This window comes from Somniosus microcephalus, unplaced genomic scaffold (genome assembly GCF_052327205.1).
Source record: "Somniosus microcephalus isolate GS21.2 unplaced genomic scaffold, FLI_Smic_1.0 unresolved_chr4, whole genome shotgun sequence".
Taxonomy (NCBI): domain Eukaryota; kingdom Metazoa; phylum Chordata; class Chondrichthyes; order Squaliformes; family Somniosidae; genus Somniosus; species Somniosus microcephalus.
This window is the reverse complement of record NW_028225182.1, coordinates 45310591-45334349: the sequence shown is the minus strand read 5'-3', so window position 1 is coordinate 45334349 and position 23759 is coordinate 45310591. Positions and strand designations below refer to the sequence as shown.

Here is a 23759-nt window from a genome sequence, read left to right as displayed (position 1 = left end):
TGTATCTAACCCGTGCTGTACCTGCCCTGGGAGTGTTTGACGGGACAGTGTAGAGAGAGCTTTACTCTGTATCTAACCCGTGCTGTACCTGCCCTGGAAGTGTTTGATGGGATAGTGCAGAGGGAGCTTTACTCTGTATCTAACCCATGCTGTACCTGCCCTGGAAGTGTTTGATGGGACAATGTAGAGGGAGCTTTACTCTGTATCTAACTCGTGCTGTCTCTGACCTGGGAGTCTTTGATTGGACAGTGTAGAGGGAGCTTTACTCTGTATCTAACCCATGCTGTACCTGCCCTGGGAGTGTTTGATGGGACAGTGTAGAGGGAGCTTTACTCTGTATCTAACCCGTGCTGTACCTGCCCTGGAAGTGTTTGATGGGACAGTGCAGAGGGAGCTTTACTCTGTATCTAACTCGTGCTGTATCTGACCTGGGAGTCTTTGATGGGACAGTGTAGAGGGAGCTTTACTCTGTATCTAACCCGTGCTGTACCTGCCCTGGGAGTGTTTGATGGGACAGTGTAGAGGGAGCTTTACTCTGTATCTAACCCGTGCTGTACCTGCCCTGGGAGTGTTTGATGGGACAGTGTAGAGGGAGCTTTACTCTGTATCTAACCCATGCTGTAGCTGCCCTGGGAGTGTTTGATGGGGCAGTGTAGAGGGAGCTTTACTCTGTATCTAACCCATGTTGTCCCTGCCCTGGGAGTGTTTGATGGGACAGTGTAGAGGGAGCTTTACTCTGTATCTAACCCGTGCTGTACCTGCCCTGGGAGTGTTTGATGGGACAGTGTAGAGGGAGCTTTCCTCTGTATCTAACCCATGCTGTAGCTGCCCTGGGAGTGTTTGATGGGGCAGTGTAGAGGGAGCTTTACTCTGTATCTAACCCGTGCTGTACCTGCCCTGGGAGTGTTTGATGGGACAGTGTAGAGGGAGCTTTACTCTGTATCTAACCTGTGCTGTAGCTGCCCTGGGAGTGTTTGATGGGACAGTGTAGAGGGAGCTTTGTTTTGTATCGAACCCGCACTGTGCTGTACCATCCTGGAGGTGCATGTTCCCTCTCCTTCTCTCCACAGGGCACCGACTCTTCTCTTAAATTCCAGGACCAGGCTCTCTCCAGTTCATCGTTCGATTGGCCTTTCATCTGCACGTTCAAACAGTCGATGTCAGCAGGAAATTTCACCTCAGCCTGATCCTGTCCTCATCTGACATTCACCCCGGACCTACGGCAGTTACTGGCCAATGTGCATTAGCAGAAACCTTCCAGGTCAGGGGCCCTGAGACCATTCGTAAAAGTCTGGACTGCACCCAATACTGAAAGCAGCTAATTCAGCAGAGGCCAAGGAATGACCCTGGGGCTTCAATAGCATGCAAGGCCTTGGCTGGTCACCGCAGTAACCAACTGACCTCTGAACCCAGGAACACTCTTGTGCCGAAAGTGCTTCCTCGATCTAACACGTGTTCATTATTATCCGCCTCAGATTTTCCGCAGCTTCGCCAGCAGAATCATCACCAAGGGAAAAGAGCTAAAAGGTGATTGCATCCTGTTCGGTTCCCTGTGATTAACAAGCATTGCTCAGTACAATAGCAAAATACTGCAGATGTTGGAAATCCGAAATAACAACAGAAAATGCTGGAAAAACTCAGCAGGCCAGGCAACATCCGAGGAGAGAAAATAGAGTCAACGTTTCAGGTCAAACCCTTTGTCAAGACTGAAGGCCAGGCTGGGAGAGAACAAAAGAGAAGTGAAGAGACATTAAGAGGTATTCAAAACGAGACGAGATGGTGATAGGACTAGTGGAGACAAAAGACGGCTCTAGATTAGGTGTGAAATGCGCTGGCAGAATGGGAGACAGGTGCCATGTGGCTGAGCATTGCTCAGTGTTAGCCGTGGCTCGGTGGGTAGCACACTCGCCTCGGAGTCAGAAGGTTGTGGGTTCATAGTCCCACCCCAGGAGACTTGAGCACAAAATTCTAGGCTCTCACTGTAGGGCAGTACTGAGGGAGCGCTGCACTGTCGGAGGTGCCGTCTTTCAGATGAGATGCTAAGCTGAAGCCCCGTCTGCTCTCTCAGGTGGACGTAAAAGACCCCATGGCCACCATTTCAAAGAAGAGCAGGGGAGTTCTCCCCGGTGTCCTGGGGCCAATATTTAGTTGAGTTCCAGCCACAGGGATTAATCATTGAAGGGAAGTCAACAAAGGATCAGAGCCAGAGTTGCGTCATGTTGGTTAATGACCATCTCGACGGTGGCCTTGGCAAGTGTTCAGCTATCGTAAGCGACTGAGTTCATGGGGTATCAGTTATCAACTGTCCTTAAATATCCCCTAGTTATCCCCACTTATTGGTCAACATTTCTCAACCAGCTCTGCTGCACGCGCATGGCTTTTCAGTAAACAGTAAACGTTGGTAAATAGCAACGTGAGAAAAAACCTGAAGCCCCTTCAGATAGAGGACATGGAGCAGAAGTCGGGGGGTGGGGAGGGGGGCGAGATCCTAAGTTTGGCTGCTCTAATTGGCCAGCCAGGTAGTGATTTTCCCGCCTCCTCCAGCCTCTTGTCACTAAAACACATTGCCCCCAACTCAGTGTGTTGACTCCAGACGCAGCAGTGAGTGAGTGTCGCTACGTGCTGGGGTAAGAGCCATGTCTGTTGAAATAATTTACGTCTAATCTCACTTTTTGGTGAATGAACCTTATCCTGAGCCGAGCATGTCATGAAAGACCAAGGCTTCCCGGCTGCTCTGCGCTAAGTTAACTGGTCTCATTTGGTGCTTTTTTCGGGGGGTGGGGGGTGGGGTTGGGGGGTGGAGGTGGGCAGGAGATGTTGCAACTCGCTGGCAGAAGAAGAATCAGTCAAGGGTTCATGCCTCTGATCTCCAGCCGGTGAATCCCTGTTGAAAAGCCCCTCCATTGTATCCGATTCTGGACACCACACTTTAGGAAGGATGTCAAGGCATGAGAGAGGGACAAGAGACGATTGATCAGAATGGTACCAGGGATGAGGGACTTCAGTTATGTGGAGAGACTGGAGAAGCTGGGGTTGTTCTCCTCAGAGCAGAGAAGGTTAAGGGGAGATTGACCAGAATGGTACCAGGGGATGAGGGACTTCAGTTACATGGAGAGACTGGAGAAGCTGGGGTTGTTCTCGTTAGAGCAGAGAAGGTTAAGGGGAGATTGACCAGAATGGTACCAGGGGATGAGGGACTTTAGTTACATGGAGAGACTGGAGAAGCTGGGGTTGTTCTCCTTAGAGCAGAGAAGGTTGAGGGGAGATTTAATAGAGGTGGTCAAACTCATGAAGAGGTTTGAGAGAGCAAATAAGGAGAAACTATTCCACTGAAGGGTCGGTAACCAGAGGACACAGATTTAAGGTGATTGGCAAAAGGTGAGATGAGGAGATATTATTTTTATGCAGCGAGTTGTGATCTGGAATGCGCTGCCTGAAAGGGCGGTGGAAGCAGATTCAAATAACAAATTAGATAAAAACTTGAAGGGGTAAAAAATTGCAGGGCTATGGGGAAGGGGCAGGGGGAGTGTGGGACTAATTGGAGAGCTCTCTCAAAGAGCCGGCACAGGGACGATGGGCCGAATGACCTCCTTCTGTGCTGTAAGATTCTATGTGGCTGCAGGAAGGCAGAATGGGGTTATAGAATGAGCCCCTTTAACCACTCACAGCCCCTTTAACCACTCACTGCTTCGAAAACCACACACAGCAGACTCAGGGTTAAAGCTGTGGATGGAGGTGGGCCGAATGTGTTGAGAATGTTTGAGCTGATGATCCGTTTGGGAAGCGAATCCAATAATAAATGTAGCTTTCTCCCCAGATATTGAAGCCTTCGTCATGCTGAGGGGACTCATCCTCTTCACTCTATTCGCTCAGGGTAAGTCAGCATGAGCCCAGTGTGGGCGGAGGTGATGCTGGAGAATTATTTGGGATTTACGAAGCAGTTTGTTGGTCAAAATGTTTAAAGAGGCAGGTTCAGAATGGCCAAATACGCAGGAACTGAAATAAGAGGATTCCTTTTCTCGATCATGCTCCATCAGTGGATTTGTTCTCTGAGGTCCCTCTGAGTACTTTACACAGATCCCTGAAGGTAGCAGGCCAGGTAGATAAGGTGGTTAAGAAGGCATACAGAATACTTGCCTTTATTAGCTGTGGCATAGAATACAAGAGCAGGGGGGTTATGCTTCAACTGTATAAAACTCTAGTTAGGCCTCAGCTAGAGTACTGCGTGCAGTTCTGGTCACCACGTTACAGGAAAGATGTGATTGCACTAGAGAGGGTACAGAGGAGATTTACAAGGATGTTGCCGGGAGTGGAGAATCTTAGCTATGAGGAAAGACTGGATAGGCTGGGTCTGTTTTCCTTGGAACAGAGGAGGCTGAGGGGGGACCTTATTGAGGTGTATAAAATTATGAGGGGCCTAGATAAAGTGGATAGAAAGGACCTATTTGCCTTAGCAGAGGGGTCAAAAACCAGGGGGCACAGATTTAAAGTAATTGGCGGAAGGTTTAGAGGGGATTTGAGGAGAAATGTCTTCACCCAGAGGGTTGTGGGGGTCTGGAACTCACTGCCTGAAAGGGTGGTAGAGGCAGAAACCCGAACCACATTTAAAAAGTACTTGGATGTGCACTTGGGATGCTCTAACCTGCAGGGCTAAGGACCAAGAGCTGGGAGGTGGGATTAGGCTGGATATCTCTTTGTTGGCCGGCGCGGACACAATGGGCCGAAATGGCCTCCTTCTGTGCTGTAACTTTCTATGATTCTATTCTATGATTTAAGGTGCCCTTCAGCCCTTTCCATTATTCATCATCCCTGCTGAAATGACTCGATCCAGTGACTGCAATTTGCAGCTTTGTCTGACAGGCCCGGAATCCCATCCCATCCCATCTCTAATTCAATCTCCCGAGGGAGGTTTGTTGGGCCGATCGGGAGGGGGCACCATCTCTTCCACAGGGACATACGCTGAACCAGAGAGTTTGGGCACAGGCTGCCGGAGACCGGCTCAAGGTCACCGAGCTGCGTGTTGAGATCCTGCTGGAGGTTAACCAGCTAAACCGGAAGAGCGCTGGTAAACATCCCACTGCTTCTCCAGCTGGGAGCCGCCTGCACACTGGGCCATTTCCGGACAGGGTAATCTGGAGCCAAGTGGGAGTAGTCCCACCCGGTCAAATCCCACTCTCCTGCTCACTCCCCATACCCTTTAATATCCCACCCAGTCTAATCCCACTCTTCCCTCACTCCACCCACCCTTTAATATCCCACCCAGTCTAACCCCACTCTCCCCCTCACTCCCCATACCCTTTAATATCCCACCCAGTCTAATCCCACTCTCCCCCTCACTCCCCATACCCTTTAATATCCCACCCAGTCTAATCCCACTCTCCCCCTCACTCCCCATACCCTTTAATATCCCACCCAGTCTAATCCCACTCTCCCCCATCACTCCCCATACCTTTTAATATCCCACCCAGTCTAATCCCACTCTCCTGCTCACTCCCCATACCCTTTAATAACCCACCCAGTCTAATCCCACTCTCCTGCTCACTCCCCATACCCTTTAATATCCCACCCAGTCTAATCCCACTCTCCCGCTCACTCCCTGTAGCCTTTAATATCCCACCCAGTCTAATCCCACTCTCCCCCTCACTCCCCATACCCTTTAATATCCCACCCAGTCTAATCCCACTCTCCCCCATCACTCCCCATACCTTTTAATATCCCACCCAGTCTAATCCCACTCTCCTGCTCACTCCCCATACCCTTTAATAACCCACCCAGTCTAATCCCACTCTCCTGCTCACTCCCCATACCCTTTAATAACCCACCCAGTCTAATCCCACTCTCCTGCTCACTCCCCATACCCTTTAATAACCCACCCAGTCGAATCCCACTCTCCTGCTCACTCCCCACACCCTTTAATATCCCACCCAGTCTAATCCCACTCTCCCGCTCACTCCCTGTAGCCTTTAATATCCCACCCAGTCTATTCCCACTCTCCCGCTCAATTCCCAGACCCTTTAATATCCCACCCAGTCTAATCCCACTCTCCTGCTCACTCCCCATACACTTTAATATCCCACCTAGTCTAATCCCACTCTCCCGCTCATTCCCCATACCCTTTAATATCCCACCCAGTCTATTCCCACTCTCCCGCTCAATTCCCATACCCTTTAATATCCCACCCAGTCTAATCCCACTCTCCCGCTCATTCCCCATTCCCTTTAATATCCCATCCAGTCTAATCCCACTCTCCCGCTTACTCCCCATACCCTTTAATATCCCACCCAGTCTAATCCCACTCTCCCCCTCACTCCCCATACCCTTTCATATCCCACCCAGTCTAATCCCACTCTCCCGCTCACTCCCCATACCCTTTAATATCCCACCCAGTCTAATCCCACTCTCTCCCCTCACTCCCCATACCTTTTAATATCCCACCCAGTCTAATCCCACTCTCCCGCTCAATTCCCATACCCTTTAATATCCCACCCAGTCTAATCCCACTCTCCCCCTCACTCCCCGTACCCTTTAATATCCCACCCAGTCTAATCCCGCTCTCCCGCTCACTCCCCGTACCCTTTAATATCCCACCCAGTCTAATCCCACTCTCCTGCTCACTCCCCATACCCTTTAATATCCCACCCAGTCTAATCCCACTCTCCCGCTCACTCCCTGTAGCCTTTAATATCCCACCCAGTCTATTCCCACTCTCCCGCTCAATTCCCAGACCCTTTAATATCCCACCCAGTCTAATCCCACTCTCCTGCTCACTCCCCATACACTTTAATATCCCACCTAGTCTAATCCCACTCTCCCGCTCATTCCCCATACCCTTTAATATCCCACCCAGTCTATTCCCACTCTCCCGCTCAATTCCCATACCCTTTAATATCCCACCCAGTCTAATCCCACTCTCCCGCTCATTCCTCATACCCTTTAATATCCCATCCAGTCTAATCCCACTCTCCCGCTCACTCCCCATACCCTTTAATATCCCACCCAGTCTAATCCCACTCTCCCGCTCACTCTCCGTACCATTTAATATCCCACCCAGTCTATTCCCACTTTCCCACTCACTCCCCATACCCTTTAACATCCCACCCAGTCTAATGCCACTCTCCCGCTCACTCCCCATACATTTAATATCCCATCCAGTCTATTCCCACTCTCCCGCTCACCCCCCACACCCTATAATATCCCACCCAGTCTAATCACACTCTCCCGCTCACTCCCTCTCCCTTTAATATCCCACTCAGTCTAATCCCACTTTCCTGCTCACTCCCCATACCCTTTACTATCCCATCCAGTCTAACCCCTCTCCCCCTCACTCCCCATAACATTTAATATCCCACCCAGTCTAATCCCACTTTCCTGCTCACTCCCCATACCCTTTAATATCCCACCCAGTCTATTCCTACTCTCCCGCTCAATTCCCATACCCTTTAATATCCCACCCAGTCTAATCCCACTCTCCTGCTCACTCCCCATACACTTTAATATCCCTCCCATTCTAATCCCACTCTCCCGCTCACTTCCCATACCCTTTAATATCTCACCTAGTCTAATCCCTCTCTCCTGCTCACCCCCCACACCCTATAATATCCCACCCAGTCTAATCCCACTCTCCCACTAACTCCCCATACCTGTTAATATCCCACCCATTCTAATCCCACTCTCCCACTAACTCCCCATACCTGTTAATATCCCACCCATTCTACTCCCACTCTCCTGCTCACTTCCCATACCTGTTAATATCCCACCCATTCTAATCCCACTCTCCCACTAACTCCCCGTACCTGTTAATGTCCCACCCAGTCTAATCCCACTTTCCTGCTCACTCCCCATACCCTTTAATATCCCACCCAGTCTATTCCCACTCTCCCACTCACTCCCCATACCCTTTAATATCCCACCCAGTCTAATCCCACTCTCCCACTAACTCCCCACACCGTATAATATCCCACCCAGTCTAATCCCACTAACTCCCCATACCTGTTAATATCCCACCCAGTCTAATCCCACTCTCCCCCTCACTCCCCATACCCTTTAATATCCCACCCATTCTAATCCCACTCTCCCACTAACTCCCCATACCTGTTAATATCCCACCCAGTCTAATCCCACTCTCCCCCTCACTCCCCATACCCTTTAATATCCCACCCAGTCTAATCCCACTCTCCCACTAACTCCCCATACCCTTTAATATCCCACCCAGTCTAATCCCACTCTCCCACTAACTCCCCATACCCTTTAATATCCCACCCAGTCTAATCCCACTCTCCCACTAACTCCCCATACCCTTTAATATCCCACCCAGTCTAATCCCACTCTCCGACTAACTCCCCATACCTGTTAATATCCCACCCAGTCTAACCCACTCTCCCACTAACTCCCCATACCTGTTAATATCCCACCCAGTCTATTCCCACTCTCCCACTAACTCCCCATACCTGTTAATATCCCACCCAGTCTAATCCCACTCTCCCCCTCACTCCCCATACCCTTTAATATCCCACCCATTCTAATCCCACTCTCCCACTAACTCCCCATACCTGTTAATATCCCACCCAGTCTAATCCCACTCTCCCCCTCACTCCCCATACCCTTTAATATCCCACCCAGTCTAATCCCACTCTCCCACTAACTCCCCATACCCTTTAATATCCCACCCAGTCTAATCCCACTCTCCCACTAACTCCCCGTACCCTTTACTATTCCTCTATCTAAAAACTGTCTGATTGCTGTTGAAATGAATTTGCAGACCCTGCTTCACCTTCAGCTTGTGACAGAGAATTCCTCATTCTGACCACCCTCTGTGCAAAAAAAGAAAGAGGTGCCTTTCTATCGTGCCTTGCAATCTTAGAATCTGTACCCACAACAGCAAGTGAACCTCTCCCTGTTCTGTGTTAATTTCTATCTCGTACAGTTACAGCTGGCAGCTGGGGGAAGCTGTGTGCCGGGAATCCAACGAACAGAGTGAGAGGAACCGACATCTATGGCAGTGGAGCTTATGGTGCTCCCAGGTAATGGTCACATTGTCGTTACTGATGCAGTTGTGCCTTCCTTCAGCAACAGCACAAGAACAATTTGCATTTATATAGCACCTTTAATGTAGTTAAACATCCCATGGCTCTTCGCAGGAGCATCATCAAACAAAATTAGACACCGAGCCACATATTAGGGCAGGTGACCAAAAGCTTGGTCAAAGAGGTAGGTTTTAAGGAGCATCTTAAAGGAGGAGAGAGAGGCGGAGAGGTTTAGGGAGCAAATTCAGGAAAGGGATTGGGGTAAGGATAACCAGATTGTGTCAGGAAGGACAGAGTGGACAAACAAAGGAGTGCACTAACAAATAGAGTTTGGGTAAGAGAAAATGGTAATAAGACAAATAGGGCCATAGTCCAAAAAAATGTTAAGATGTCTAAAAATGTTAAAAAGACAAATCTAAAGGCACTGTATCTGAATGCATGAATAAGGTAGATGAATTAACAGTGCAAATAGATGTAAACGGATACAATATAATTGCGATGGCTGCAGGGTGACCAAGGCTGGGAGCTGAATATCCAAGGATATTCGATATTTAGGAAGGACAGACAAAAAGGAAAAGGAGGTGGGGTGGCGTTGTTAGTAAAGGATGAAATCAGAGCAATAGTGAGAAAGGATATTGGCTCAGAAAATCAAGATGTAGAATCAGCCTGGGTGGAGCTAAGAAGCACCATGGGGCAGAAAACATTGGTGGGAGTTGTTTATAGGCCTCCAAACAGTAGTGGTAATGTAGGGGATGGCATCAATCAGGAAATTAGAGATGCATGTAACAAGGGTACTACAGTAATCATGGGTGACTTTAATCTACATATAGACTGGCCAAACCAAATTAGCAATAATACTGTGGAGGATGAATTCCTGGAGTGTGTACAAGATGGTTTTTTAGACCAGTACATTGAGGAGCCAACTAGAGAACAGGCTATCCTAGATTGGGTATTGTGCAATGAGAAGGGGTTAATTGATAATCTTGTTGTGTGGGGTCCTTTAGGGAAGAGTGACCATAACATGATGGAATTCTTCACTAAGATGGAAAGTGAAGAAGTCCAATCTGAAATTAGGGTCTTAAATCTAAACAAAGGAAACTACAAAGGTATGAGAAGTGAGTTGGCTATGATAGATTGGGGAGCTTAATTAAAAGGCATGACGATGGATAGGCAATGGCTAACATTTAAGGAACGAATGCATGAATTGCAACAGTTATACATTCCTTTCTGGCGCAAAAACACAAAAGGAAAAGCGGCCCAACCATGGCTAACAAAAGAAATTAAGGATAGTATTAGATCCAAAGTGGAGTCATATACAGTTGCCAGAAAAAGTAGCAAGCCTGAGGATTGGGAGCAGTTTAGAGTTCAGCAATAAAGGACCAAGAGATTGATTAGGAGGGGGAAAATAGAATATGAGAGTAAACTCGCAAGGAACATAAAAGCGGACTGTAAAAGCTTCTACAAGTATGTAAAAAAAAAGATTAGTGAAGACAAATGTAGGTCCCTTACAGTCAGAAACGGGAGGATTTATAATGGGGAACAAGGAAATGGCATAACAATTAAACAAATACTTTGGTTCTGTCTTCATGGAAGAGGACACAAATAACTTCCCAGAAATGCTAGGGAACGAAGGGTCTAGTGAGAAGGAGGAAATAAAGGAAATTAGTATAAGTAAAAAGATAGTGCTGGAGAAATTAATGGGACTGAAAGCCGATAAATCCCCAGGGCCTGATAATCTGCATTCCTGAGTATTAAAAGTGGTAGCCATGGAAATAGTGGATGCATTGGTTGTCATCTTCGAAAATTCTATAGATTATGGAACAGTTCCTGCAGATTAGAGGGTGACAAATGTAACCCCACTATTTAAAAAAGGAGGGAGAGAGAAAACAGGGAACTACAGACCGGTTAGCCTAACATCAGTAGTAGGGAACATGCTAGAGTCTATTATAAAGGATGTGATAACAGGACACTTAGAAAATATCAAAGGGATTAGACAAAGTCAACATGGATTTATGAAAGGGAAATTGTGTTTGACAAACCTACTGGAGTTTTTTGAGGATGTAACTGATAGAATAGATAAGGGAGAACCAGTGGATGTGGTGTATTTGGATTTTCAGAAAGCCTTTGATAAAGTCACACATAAGAGGTTAATGAGCAAAATTAAAGCACATGGAATTGGGGGTAATATACTGGCATGGATTGAAAATTGGTTAACAGACAGGAAACAGAGAGTAGGAATGAATGGGTCTTTTTCGGGGTAGCAGGCGGTGACTAGTGAGGTACCACAGGGATCAATGTTTGGGCCCCAGCTATTCACAATATACATCAATGATTTGGATGAGGGAGCCAAATGTAATATTTCCAAGTTTGCTGACGGCATGAAACTAGGTGGGATTGTGAGTTGTGTGGAGGATGCAAAGAGGCTTCAAGGCGATTTAGACAAGTTGACGAGTTGGTAGAAAAAGCAGAAAGGCAGAGTATTTCCTAAATGGTGAAAGATTGGGGAATGCAGATGTTCAAAGGGACCTGGGTGTCCTTGTACATGAGTCACTGAAAGTGAATGTGCAGGTGCAGCAAGCCATCAGGAAGGCAAATGGTATGCTGGCCTTCATTACAAGAGGATTTGAGTACAGGAGTAAAGAAGTCTTACTCCAATTATATAGGGCCTTGGTGAGACCACACCTGGAGTACTGTGTCCAATTTTAATCTCCTTACCTAAGGAAGGATATACTTGCCATAGAGGGAGTGCAACGAATGTTCACGAGATTGATTCCTGGGATGGCGGGACTGTCGTATGAGAAGAGATTGAGTTAACTAGGCCTGTATTCTCTTGAATTCAGAAGAATGAGAGGGGATCTCATAGAAGCATACAAAATTATTACAGGGCTTGATAGGATGGATGCTGGGAGAATGTTTCCCCTGGCTGGGGAGTCTAGAACCAGGGGCCACAGCCTCAGGATAAAGGGTAGGCCATTCTGGACTGAGAGGAGAAGAAATTTCTTCACACAGAGGGTGGTGAATCTTTGGAATTCTCTACCCCAGAGGGCTGTGGAGGCTCAGTCATTGGGTATGTTCAAAACAGAAGTCGATAGATTTCTGACGAGTAAGGGCATCAAGGGATATGGCGATAGGGCCGGTGAATGGAGTTGAGGTAGAAGATAAGCCATGATCACGTGGAATGGCAGAGCAGGCTAGAAGGGCCGAATGGCCTACTCCTGCTCCTATTTCTTATGTTCTTATGGGCAAATACATGGTAGATGCAGCATAACGTGGATAAATGTGAAGTTATCCACTTCTGTAGGAAAAACAGAAAGGCAGAGTATTATTTAAATGGTGATAGATTGGGAAATGTTGATGTACAGAGGGACTTGGGTGTCCTTGTACACCAGTCAATGAAAGCAAACATGGAGGTACAGCAAGCAGTTAGGAAGGCAAATGGTATGTTGGCCTTCATTGCAAGAGGATTTGAGTACAGGAGCAAGGATGTCTTACAACAGTTATACAGGGCCTTGGTGAGACCACGCCTGGAGTAGTGTGTGCAGCTTTGGTCGTCTTACCTAAGAAAGGATATACTTGCCATAGAGGGAGTGCAGCGAAGGTTCACCAGACTGATTCCTGGGGTGGCAGAACTGTTGTATGAGGAGAGATTGGGTCAACTAGGCCTGTATTCACTAGAGTTTAGAAGAATGAGAGGGGATCTCATTGAAACGCATAAAATTCTGAAAGGGCTAGACAGACTGGATGCAGGGAGAATGTTTCCCCTGGCTGGGGAGGTCTAGAACGAGGGGTCACAGTCTCAGGATATGGGGTAGGATATTTAGGACTGAGATGAGGAGAAATGTCTTCCCTCAGAGGGTGTTGAACCTGTGGAATTCTCTACCACAGAAGGCTGTGGAGGCCAAGTCACTGAATATATTTAAGAAGGGGATAGATAGATTTCTAGACACAAAAGGCATCAAGGGGTATGGGGAGAGAGTGGGAATATGGTATTGAGATAGAGGATCAGCCATGATCATATTGAATGGTGGAGCAGGCTCGAAGGGCCAAATGGCCTAATCTTGCTCCTATTTTTCTATGTTTCTATGTTTCTATTCCAGAGCTTAGAGCCTTGGCAGCTGAAGGCACGGCCTCCAATGGTGGAGTGATTAAAATCGGGGATGCGCATGAGGCCAGAATTGGAGGAGCGCAGGGATCTTGGAGGGTTGTAGGGGCTGGAGGAGGTTACAGAGATAGGAAGGGGGCAAGGCCGTGGAGGGATTTGAAAACAAAGATGAGAATTTTGAAAATCGAGTCGTTGCTTAACCGGGAGCCAATGTAGGTCAGCGGACACAGGGAGGGAGGAAGTATCTGAGGAGAGAATCGCCCCACTCCCTCTCCCCGCCCCCAGCTTTGGTGGCCCTGACCACCGCCATGTGCTTGTTACATGGGACATTGGTGGCAGACTCGGAGCCTGTAGTACAGGTGCCAAGGGCTGGCAGGCTGAAGGGGAAGAACATTTCCATAAATTCTACAACACAGGATGTCTGGCCATCTATTTTTCTTATCAATAATACATCAAAAGACTCGCCTGTAGAGCGCACTTCTTGTAAGCGTCACTGTTATTTCCTGTCACACTTCAGACGTCACACACTGATGGCGAGCAATGCCACGGGAGAGTCACTGGTACTTTTCTAACGCGAGATCTCAGTGCTGAGGCTGCTGTGGAAAATTGTAGGTGAAGTAACGGTCGAATCCATCGGACATTGTGAATAGTCTATGGAGAGAGTGGAATGGAGAGATGATCGTTGCTCTGTTGTGTTCAGGAATTGGACCACACACAAGGGGGTCGACGTGGTTTGCACAGATGGATCGACAGTTTACGCCCCATTCAACGGCAGGCTGATAAGACGGGCGAACCCATACAGTGAAAGAAATGCGATTAACAATGGAGTCATGATGTCGGGATCAGGTGAGAAGGGGTTCCATTCCATTCAAGTGCAGCCTGTCGGCTCCTCGTTAACCTGTCTCCACATCTCACCACAAAACCTCAGCCTCTTCAGCCACGCAGATATTGTCAGAGTATTGCAATTCACAGCTCCACAAGGGTCGAGGAAGTAATGGCACAGGCACGAGGGGCCGAATGGCTTCCTCTTGCGCTGTCTCATTCTATGATTCAAATGGGAAGGCTCCCCCAGTAATGACTTGCCCTCTGAGTTACTGGGCATGTTCACTTTTGGTAATTGTCTCTCACTGTTGGGTTCAGAGCTGAAATCTGTTAAAATACATCCGTAAAGTCCTGTTCTATAATGTAAGGAGGAAACATAGAAACATAGAAGATAGGTGCAGGAGTAGTCAATTCGGCCCCTCGAGCCTGCTCCGCCATTCAATGAGATCATGGCCGATCATCCAAATTCAGTACCCTGTCCCTGCCTTCTCCCCATATCCCTTGATCCCTTTAGCCTTAAGAAATATATCTAACTCCTTCTTGAATATATTTAATGAATTGACCTCTACTGCCTTCTGTGGTAGAGAATTCCACAGGTTCACCACTCTCTGGGTGAAGAAATTCCTCCTCATCTCTGTCCTAAATGGCTTACCGCTTATCCTTAGACTGTGACCCCTGGTTCTGGACTCCCCCGCCATCGGGAACATCCTTCCTGCATCTAGTCTGTCTAGTCCTGTTAGAATTTTATAAGTTTCAATGAGATCCCCTCTCATTCTTCTAAACTCCAGCGAGTATAAGCCCAATCGACCCAATCTCTCCTCATGCGCCATTCCTGCCATCCCAGGTATCAGTCTGGTGAATCTTCACTGCACTCCCTCCATGGCAAGAACATCCTTCCTCAGATAAGGTGACCAAAACTGCACACAATACTCAAGGTGTGGTCTGACCAAGGCCCTGTACAACTGCAGCAAGACATCCTTGTTCCTGTACTCGAACCCTCTCGCTACGAAGGCCAACATACCATTTGCCTTCGGTTTTAAATCCCTCCCCACATAGGGACTCGTCCATTTTGAATTCCTAGATCCTTCCTACATACATAAATTGAGATCGACCTGCCTTCAAATCGAACCTTGTCACATAAGAACACACGAATAATGACGGACAGGTAAAGACCCTCTGGTCCGTCGAACCTGTCCCACACAATTGCAATACCTGTGCATCACACTATATACTCCCCACCCCACCTGAAACCATGTGATCTCCTGCGGGAGGCAAAAACCAGATGATAAACCCAGGCCAATTTGGGGGGGATGGGAGAAAATCTGGGAACTTCCTCCCTGTCCATCTAGGCGATCGAAACTAGTCCAGGGTATCACATTGGCCCGGAATTCCCGGCAGTACCCATCCTTCTGTAAGAGGAGATCTCCGCCCCAGCTGAAAACAGGTCCAGCTCTCGCTTGAAGGAATTCAGTGAGTCCGCGTGCACCACACGAGATGGCAACCTGTTCCCGAGGTCCGCTAGTCTCTGGGGAAAGAACCACCTCCTGACATCTAATCGAGATCTGGCCTTGTACAACTTCAATTTGTGACCCCTGGTCCCGTCCTAACCTATTTAATTGGAACAAACTGCCAGCTGCAACACAATCTGTTCCCTTCCTTATCTTATAAACCTCAATCAGATCACCTTTAAGTCTACGCTTCTCTAAAGTGTAGAGTCCCAACTCGTTCAGCCTATCTTGATAAGTCAGATTCTTTAAACTGGGAATTATTTTAGTGAATTGGTCACATCTCTCAGTAACTTCTCACACCATCTCATATGCAATGTGACGTAATAAAACTCACTACGCACTTGGTTGGAGCATAAAGCAAGGCTTTAATCAACTTGTTTCAGAACATGGAGGTCTAGTTGTACTTCACTAGCTCCTTGTCTTTACAAAATGTCCCTGGCAAGCTGGGGACAACGCCCGAGTATTTATACTCTTTGGACGGCGCCACCAGCTAGCCGTCCAGTGTTATAAGAGCATAAGAACATAAGAAATAGGAGCAGGAGTAGGCCAATCGGCCCCTCGAGCCTGCTCTGCCATTCAATAAGATCATGGCTGATCTGATCCTAACCGCCAATCCACTATGACAGGACTATCTCCTGAATCTAACAGAATTAGACACACGAAATAGGAGCAGGATCAGGCTACACGGCCCCTGGGCCCGCTCCGCTACCCACAGGGCCATGACCGATCCGAACCTAGACTCATGTCCAAATTCCTGCCCGCTCCCCGTAACCCTTAATTCCCTTTTCTTCTAGGAAACTGTCTATTTCTGTTTTAAATTTATGTAATGATGTAGCTTCGACAGCTTTTTGGGGCAGCATATTCCATGGACCTACCACCCTCTAAGTGAAGTAGTTCCTCCTCATCTCAGATTTGAAAGAGCAGCCCCTTATTCTAAGACTATGCCCCCTAGTTCTAGTTTCACCCATCATCGGGAACATCCTCCCCGCATCCACCCGATCCAAACCCCTCACAATCTTATATGTTTCAATAAGATCGCCTCTCATTCTTCTGAACTCCAATGAGTAGAGTCCCAATCTACTCAACCTCTCCTCATATGTCCATCCCCTCATCCCTGGGATTAACCGAGTGAACCTTCTTTGTACTGACTCGAGAGCAAGTATGTCTTTTCTTAAGTATGGACACCAAAGCTGTATGCAGTATTCCAGGTGCGGTTTCACCAATACCTCGTACAACTGAAGCAATACCTCCCTATTTTTATATTCTATCCCCCTAGCAATGAAAGCCAACATTCCATTGGCCTTCTTAATCACTTGCTGCACCTGCATACTAACCTTTTGAGTTTCGTGCACCAGGACCCCCAGATCCCTTTGTACTTCAGTACTTTCCAGTTTCTTGCCATTAAGATAATAACTTGCTCTACGATTTTTCCTGCCAAAGTGCATAACCTCACACTTTCCAGTATTGTATTCCATCTGCCAAATCTCTGCCCACTTACTTAGCCTGTCTACGTCCCTTTGCAGGTTTTTTATGCCCTCCTCACTCACTACTTTCCCTCCCATCTTAGTATCATCTGCAAACTTTGATATGTTACACTCGGTCCCCTCCTCCAAATCGTTAATATAGATTGTAAAGAGTTGGGGACCCAGCACTGACCCCTGCGGAACACCACTGGTTACTGATTGCCAGTCTGAGAATGAACCATTTATCCCAACTCTCTGCCTTCTGTTAGATAGCCAATCCTCTATCCATGCCAGAATATTACCCCCAATCCCGTGATTTTTTATCTTAAGCAATAATCATCTGTGTGGCACCTTGTCAAATGCCTTTTGGAAGTCTAAATACACTACGTCCACTGGTTCACCTTTATCCACCCTATATGTTACTTCCTCAAAGAACTCCAGCAAATTTGTCAAACATGACTTCCCCTTCATAAAACCATACTGACTTTGTCTTATTAAATTATGATTATCCAAATGTCCTGTTACTGTCTCCTTAATAATGGACTCCAAAATTTTACCTACCACAGATGTTAGGCTAACTGGTCTATAGTTTCCAGCCTTCTGTCTACTGCCCTTTTTAAATAAGGGTGTTACATTAGCAGTTTTCCAGTCTGCCGGGACCTTTGCTGAGTCCAGGGAGTTTTGGAAGATTATTACCAATGCATCCACAATCCCTACCGCCACTTCCCTCAAGACCCTAGGATGTAATCCATCAGGTCCAGGCGATTTATCCGCCTTGAGTCCCATTATTTTACCGAGTACCACTTCCTTAGTGATTTTGATCGTGTTTATCTCCTCCCCGCCTATAGCCCCCTGCTTGTCCAGTGTTGGGATATTCTTGGTGTCCTCTACTGTAAAGACTGATACAAAATATTCATTCAGTGTTTTTGCCATCTCCATATTTCCCACCATTAATTTCCCGGTCTCATCCTCTAAGGGACCAACATTTACTTGAGCCACCCTTTTTCTTTTTATATAACTATAAAAACTCTTACTATCTGTTTTTATATTTTTTGCTAATTTACTTTCATAATCTATCTTCCCTTTCTTAATCAATATTTTTGTTATTTTTTGCTGTCTTTTAAAGTTTTCCCAATCATCTATCCTCCCACTAGATTTGGCTACCTTATATCCCCTTGTTTTTAGTCGAATACTATCCTTAATTTCTTTACTTAGCCACGGATGGCTGTCTTTTCTATTACACCCTTTTCTTCTCAGTGGAATATATATTTTTTGGAAGTTGTAAAATAACTCCTTAAATGTACACCACTGATCATGTATCGTGTTACCCTTTAATCTATTTTCCCAATCCACTTTACTCAATTCCGCTCTCATACCTTCATAGTCTCCTTTATTCAAGCTTAGCACGCTTGTTTGAGATCCAACCTCCTCACCCTCTAATTGAATATGGAATTCAACCATGTTATGGTCACTCATTCCAAGGGGATCCTTTACTAGGACATTTTTAATTAATCCTGTCTTGTTACACAGGACCAGATCTAAGGTTGCTTGCCCCCTGGTCGGTTCAGTTACATACTGCTCAAGAAACCCATCCCTAATACACTCAATGAACTCATCCTCAAGGCAGCCCTGCCCAATTTGATTTGTCCAATTAATATGATAGTTAAAATCCCCCATAATTATAGATGTTCCCTTATTACAAGCCTCAACTACTTCCTGATTGATATTCCGTCCAACCGAGTTGCAACTGTTCGGAGGCCTATAGACTACGCCCACTAGTGTTTTTTTCCCCTTATTATTCCTTATCTCCACCCAAACTGTTTCATTATCCTGATCTTTTGACCCAGTATCATTTCTCTGTATTACAGTGATTCCTTCCTTTATTAACATAGCCACCCCACCTCCCCTTCCTTCCTGCCTGTCCTTCCTGATCGTTAAATAACCTGGTATGTTTAATTCCCAGGCATTGTCACCTTGCAGCCATGTTTCTGTAATGGCCACAAGATCATACCCATATGTAGCTATTTGTGCCATTAACTCGTCTATTTTGTTACGAATGCTACGTGCATTCAGATAGAGAACTTTCAAATGTGTTTTGTGACACTTAGTTCCTGCTTTTGCCCTTTTTATTACTTTACCTTTTACTCCATACCTTCTGCCCCTTCCTGACACGCTCTGGTTTTTAATTTCCCCACTGCTACCTAAGTCTATGACCTTCTCTGTTGTCATTTTTATTATTTGCTCTCCAGGAACCTCCCCTCCACTAGTTAGTTTAAAGCCCTCTCTACAGCCCTAGTTATATGATCCGCCAGGACTCTAGTCCCAGAACTGGCCAAGTGAAGCCCGTCCCAACAGAACAGCTCCCTCCTGCCCCAGTACTGGTGCCAGTGTCCCAGGAAGCAAAACCCATTTCTCCCACACCAGTCTTTGAGCCACACATTTAACTCTCTTATTTTATTTGTCCTAGCCAAATTCACTCATGGCTCAGGTAATAATCCAGAGATTATTACCCTTGAGGTTCTGTTTTTTAATTTGACCCCTAGCTGCTCATACTCCTTTAACAGAACCGGCTTCCTAGTCCTATCTATGTCGTTTGTACCAACATGGACCACGACGACTGGATCCACCCCCCCCCACTGCAAGTTTCTTTCCAGCCCAGAGGAGATGTCCTTAACCCTGGCCCCGGGTAAGCAACACAGCCTACGGGACTCTCGCTCTTGGCTGCAGAGAACTCTATCTAGCCCTCTAATAATACTATCCCCTACCACTACAACATTTCTATTTACTCCCCCCTCTTGAATGGCCCCCCGTTCCACGGTGCTGTGGCCAGGTTGCTCATCCTCCCTGCAGTCCCTGCTCCTGTCCACACAGGGAGTAAGAACCTTGAACCTGTTGGCCAAGAGCAAGGGCTGCGGCTCCTCCAACACTACCTCCTGGATCCCCGTACCTGCCTCGTTCGTAGTCACACCGTCCTGGCCCTGGCCATGTGCTACATCTGAATTAATTAACTTCATAGGTGTGACCACCTTCTGGTACACTGAGTCCAGGTACTTCTCCCCCTCCCTGATGTGTCGCAGTGTCTGAAGCTCAGACTCCAGCTCATCAACACGGAGCTGGAGATCCTGTAGCAGCAGACACTTGTCACAGATATAATCACCGTTTGCCTCAATGGGGTCTACCGGCTACCACATCTCGCAACAGTAACACATCACCTGCTCCATTCTATGTAATTAATTACATTTTTTATTGTTAGTTATGGACACCCTCTACCCGATTATAGATGCTAGTATCCCCTTTAATTAATTGGATTTAAATTGAATCAATCCCTCTAATTACACCAGTTTCATAGGTAGTTTCTCGATGATGAGATTTATGACACAATGCGTTGCTCAAATGAGTGAGTATTGCTTGTGGAAACGCAGCAACCAGTTTGTGCACAGTGAGATCCCACTGGCAGCAATAAAATGAATGACCAGTGGTGTTGGCTGAGGGAGGGATGTTGGTCCAGCAAGCCAGGAGAGCTCTTCTTTCGATATTGCCGTGGGATGCTTCGCGTCCGTCTGCACAGTGAGTTCCCGGGGCGGTGGTGGGGGGCCTCTGTTGAATGCCCCACCTGAAGGGCGGCACCTCCAACCCAAACCCGCGACCTCTTCCACCTGGAAGGACAAGGGCAGCAGGCGCATGGGAGCGCCACCACCTCCAAGTTCCCCTCCAAGTCACACACACCATCCTGACTTGGAAATATATCGGCCGTTCCTTCATCGTCGCTGGGTCAGAATCCTGGAACTCCCTCCCGAACAGCACTGTGGGAGCACCGTCACCACACGGACTGCAGCCTTTCAAGAAGGCGGCTCACCACCACTTTCTCAAGGGCAATTAGGGATGGGCAATAAATGCCGGCCTTGCCAGCGACGCCCAGGAACGAATTTTTTAAAATGTAGCTCTCCTTCAGTACAGCCTCTCGTGCCAGCCTAAGTATATGCGTTCAAGGCCTGGCGTGGGCTTGAACCCCAATTTTCTGCTACCCACTGAGCCAAACTGACAATGGAAGCCGAGAGGTAGATTCCTAAAGGTGTCCATGCCGTTCCCTTGTCCTGTGCCTCTCACATGTGGTAAGCCGACTGTGAGTAAGTGAAAACCCTTCTTCAATGACTGACTGACTCAAGTGATTGAGTCAGAGCCAAAGCTCGGTCTCCCTGATGGCTTAGCGTGTAAGGCACCCAGTGCGGGGTGTGTGGTACTGGGCTACGCAGAGCAAAAGGTGCCAAGCCCGATCCCTGATCAAAGTGTTGAGTTCAAGGTCTCTGAGGGGTGGCCGTGATCCAACCCTGGGGGATAGAATAAAATCACCCGGCTCTTTTTGTGGGAAGTTTTGCTTCCCTCCTCCTATGGCAGTTAGAAAGAGGGGCCTAAACCAGCTTGGCTCAATGGTCGTCCTCTTACCTGTGAGCCAGGAAGATCAATGGTTCAAGTCCCACGCCAGCCCTTATAGCACATAATCTAGGCTGTCACTCCAGTGCAGTATTGGGTGACTGCTGCATTGTCAGAGGCGTGGACACAGTATTACAGAAATAGACCCCTCTGTGTGGAATTAGTTTACCTTTAATATCCATCTCTCTCTCTAATTCCAGGTTACTGCGTTAAGATTTTCTACGTCGCCCCAGACAGTTACTCTGGGGATGTTAAGAAAGGCCGTAAGATCGGAAAGTTGCTGAAAATCCAAAGCGTTTACCCCGGGATGACCTCCCACGTCCACATCCAGATGTGCGACACGTCCATCAACCCCACACCTTACCTGTAACTCCGGGGTGAAGGAAATCGGCCAACGGACAAACCCCGAATCTCACCAGAATCACTTGGAATTCCGGTCTAGTTAAAGCCGTTCAGTGAGACTCAGCACCAATATCGGGGTTGGGCGGTGTTGGGGGGTGGGGGGAAGTTTGTCATTGAACCCCAATGGGAAGCCCTCGTGTAATGCCAGAGTCCGGGTCCCTCCCAGGGCCTCAGTCGGTATTTGCTGTGCCTGGTGAGGTCCTGAGTCACACAGGCCTGGATGGACCCGGGTCCGACCCCTGCCTCGGTGCTGAGTTCACTGAACTCAGCGAGCGAGAGGGGCGGACAGTACACTTGCCCTCAGTGCCCCTTGGGGCGGGGAGGGGGGTTGTTCAGTCTGGACTCCAACAATCCCTCTCAACCGCCCCCCGTTTCATTGAGACGTCCCGAATAGGCTGGTCAGTTTTGACACTCTGCCAACTTCACATCAACAGGCCTCAATTTTACAACCTGCCCCTCTTTGCCCCAAGTCTCCTTGAAGGCTTGTCCAGGTCTCTCCTCCACATCCAGAGCTCCTGACAGTCTCAGCCCTCACGTGTTGTAGCAGTCTGGATCCCTGAGAGTTCTTTGTGGAGTGACAGGCTGTATGGGGACAGAGTCCGGCCCCAACAGTTCTACAATCTCCTCCTATTTCAGGCGACTCTTTGGCTTGTTAAGCAACACCTCACTTTTAAAATTCTCCTCCTTTTTTGCAAATCCCTCCATGGCCTCGCCTGCCTCCCTATCTCTATTATCTTCTCCAGCCCTACAACCCTCCCAGATATCTGCGCTCCTCCAATTCTGGCCTCGTTGCGCATCTCCAGTTTTAATCGCTCCACCATTGGCGGCCGTGCCGTTTCTAACTGAAACTTATAAAATTCTAACGGGACTGGACAGACTAGATGCAGGAAGGATGTTCCCGATGGTCGGGGAGTCCAGAACCAGGGGTCACAGTCTAAGGATAAGGGGTAAGCCATTTAGGACTGAGATGAGGAGGAATTTCTTCACCCAGAGAGTGGTGAACCTGTGGAATTCTCTGCCACAGAAGGCAGTGGAGGCCAATTCATTAAATATATTCAAGAAGTAGTTAGATGTATTTCTTAAGACTAAAGGGATCAAGGGATATGGGGAGAAAGCAGGGACAGGGTACTGAATTTGGATGATCAGCCATGATCTCATTAAATGGCGGAACAGGCTCAAGGGGCCGAATGGCCTACTCCTGCTCCTATCTTCTATGTTTCTATGACCTGGAACTCACTGCCGACGGAAGTGGTGGAAGTGGAGACACTCAATGTTTTCAAGGGGAGACTGGATAGGCACTTGAGGGAAATAAACTTGCAGGGCTACGGGGATAGAGCCTGGTAATGGGACTGACTGGATTGCTCTACAGAGAGCTGGCACGGATTCGATGGGCCGAATGGCCTCCTTCTGTGCCGTTATGACTCTGTGACTCCATGGGGGAAAAATTGGGTTGCTTTACGCCTCCCGTTTGCATCCTAAGATGGCGCTAACAGGACGCAAAGCACCTCACCTTTAAATTGCGCCTCCCTGGCCGCAGGTAGGCCCCCCTGACCCCGTCGGACATAGCGTCCGGCGGAAAGTCAGGGGGCGCTACCGAAGATTGCGGCCGGGGCGCGAGCAGGGCGCTGTGCGCGGCGATGATGTCATCGATGGCAGCGCAGTGCCACGGGGTGCTACCGGGAAGCGCCGCCGCTAAACTCCCACTGAATTTCACGGGAGGCGTGGGCGGTGCCACGCCCGGGCGCTAGTTGCTTTACCCCTTAGCCTTAGACTGTGACCCCTGGTTCTGGACTCCCCCGCCATCAGGAACATCCTTTCTGCATCTAGTCTGTCTAGTCCTGTTAGAATTTTATAAGTTTCAATGAGATCCCCTCTCATTCTTCTAAACTCTAGCTAATATAAGCCCAATCGACCCATTCTCTACTCATATGTCATTCCTGCTGTCCCAGGTATCAGTCTGGTGAATCTTCGCTGCACTCCCTCCATGGCAAGAACATCCTTCCTCAGA

At 47.9% G+C, this 23759-nt stretch overlaps 1 protein-coding gene and 1 long non-coding RNA gene across 2 annotated transcripts in view; both read left to right on the top strand.

Annotated features, from left to right (window-relative positions):
* The window catches only part of LOC147090674 (uncharacterized), a 109459-nt gene that overhangs the window by 83779 nt on the left and 1921 nt on the right, over window positions 1–23759 (top strand). The gene's annotated exons all lie outside the window — the stretch shown is intronic.
* LOC147090675 (leukocyte cell-derived chemotaxin-2-like) lies at window positions 1561–23756 on the top strand. The gene is made up of 5 exons (XM_085977448.1): window positions 1561–1757; window positions 3818–3874; window positions 8924–9020; window positions 13826–13971; window positions 21550–23756. The coding sequence occupies exons 1-5, from the start codon at window positions 1625–1627 to the stop codon at window positions 21717–21719; spliced, it is 603 nt and encodes a 200-aa protein (XP_085833574.1). The 5' UTR covers window positions 1561–1624; the 3' UTR covers window positions 21720–23756.

Coding starts and splice junctions, on each gene's coding strand:
- LOC147090675 (XM_085977448.1), top strand. CDS start 1,625: ATGCTGGAAAAACTCAGCAGGCCAGGCAACATCCGAGGAGAGAAAATA. Junction 3,875..8,923: donor CTTCACTCTATTCGCTCAGG/GTAAGTCAGCAT, acceptor TATCTCGTACAG/TTACAGCTGGCAGCTGGGGG. Junction 13,972..21,549: donor AGTCATGATGTCGGGATCAG/GTGAGAAGGGGT, acceptor CTCTAATTCCAG/GTTACTGCGTTAAGATTTTC.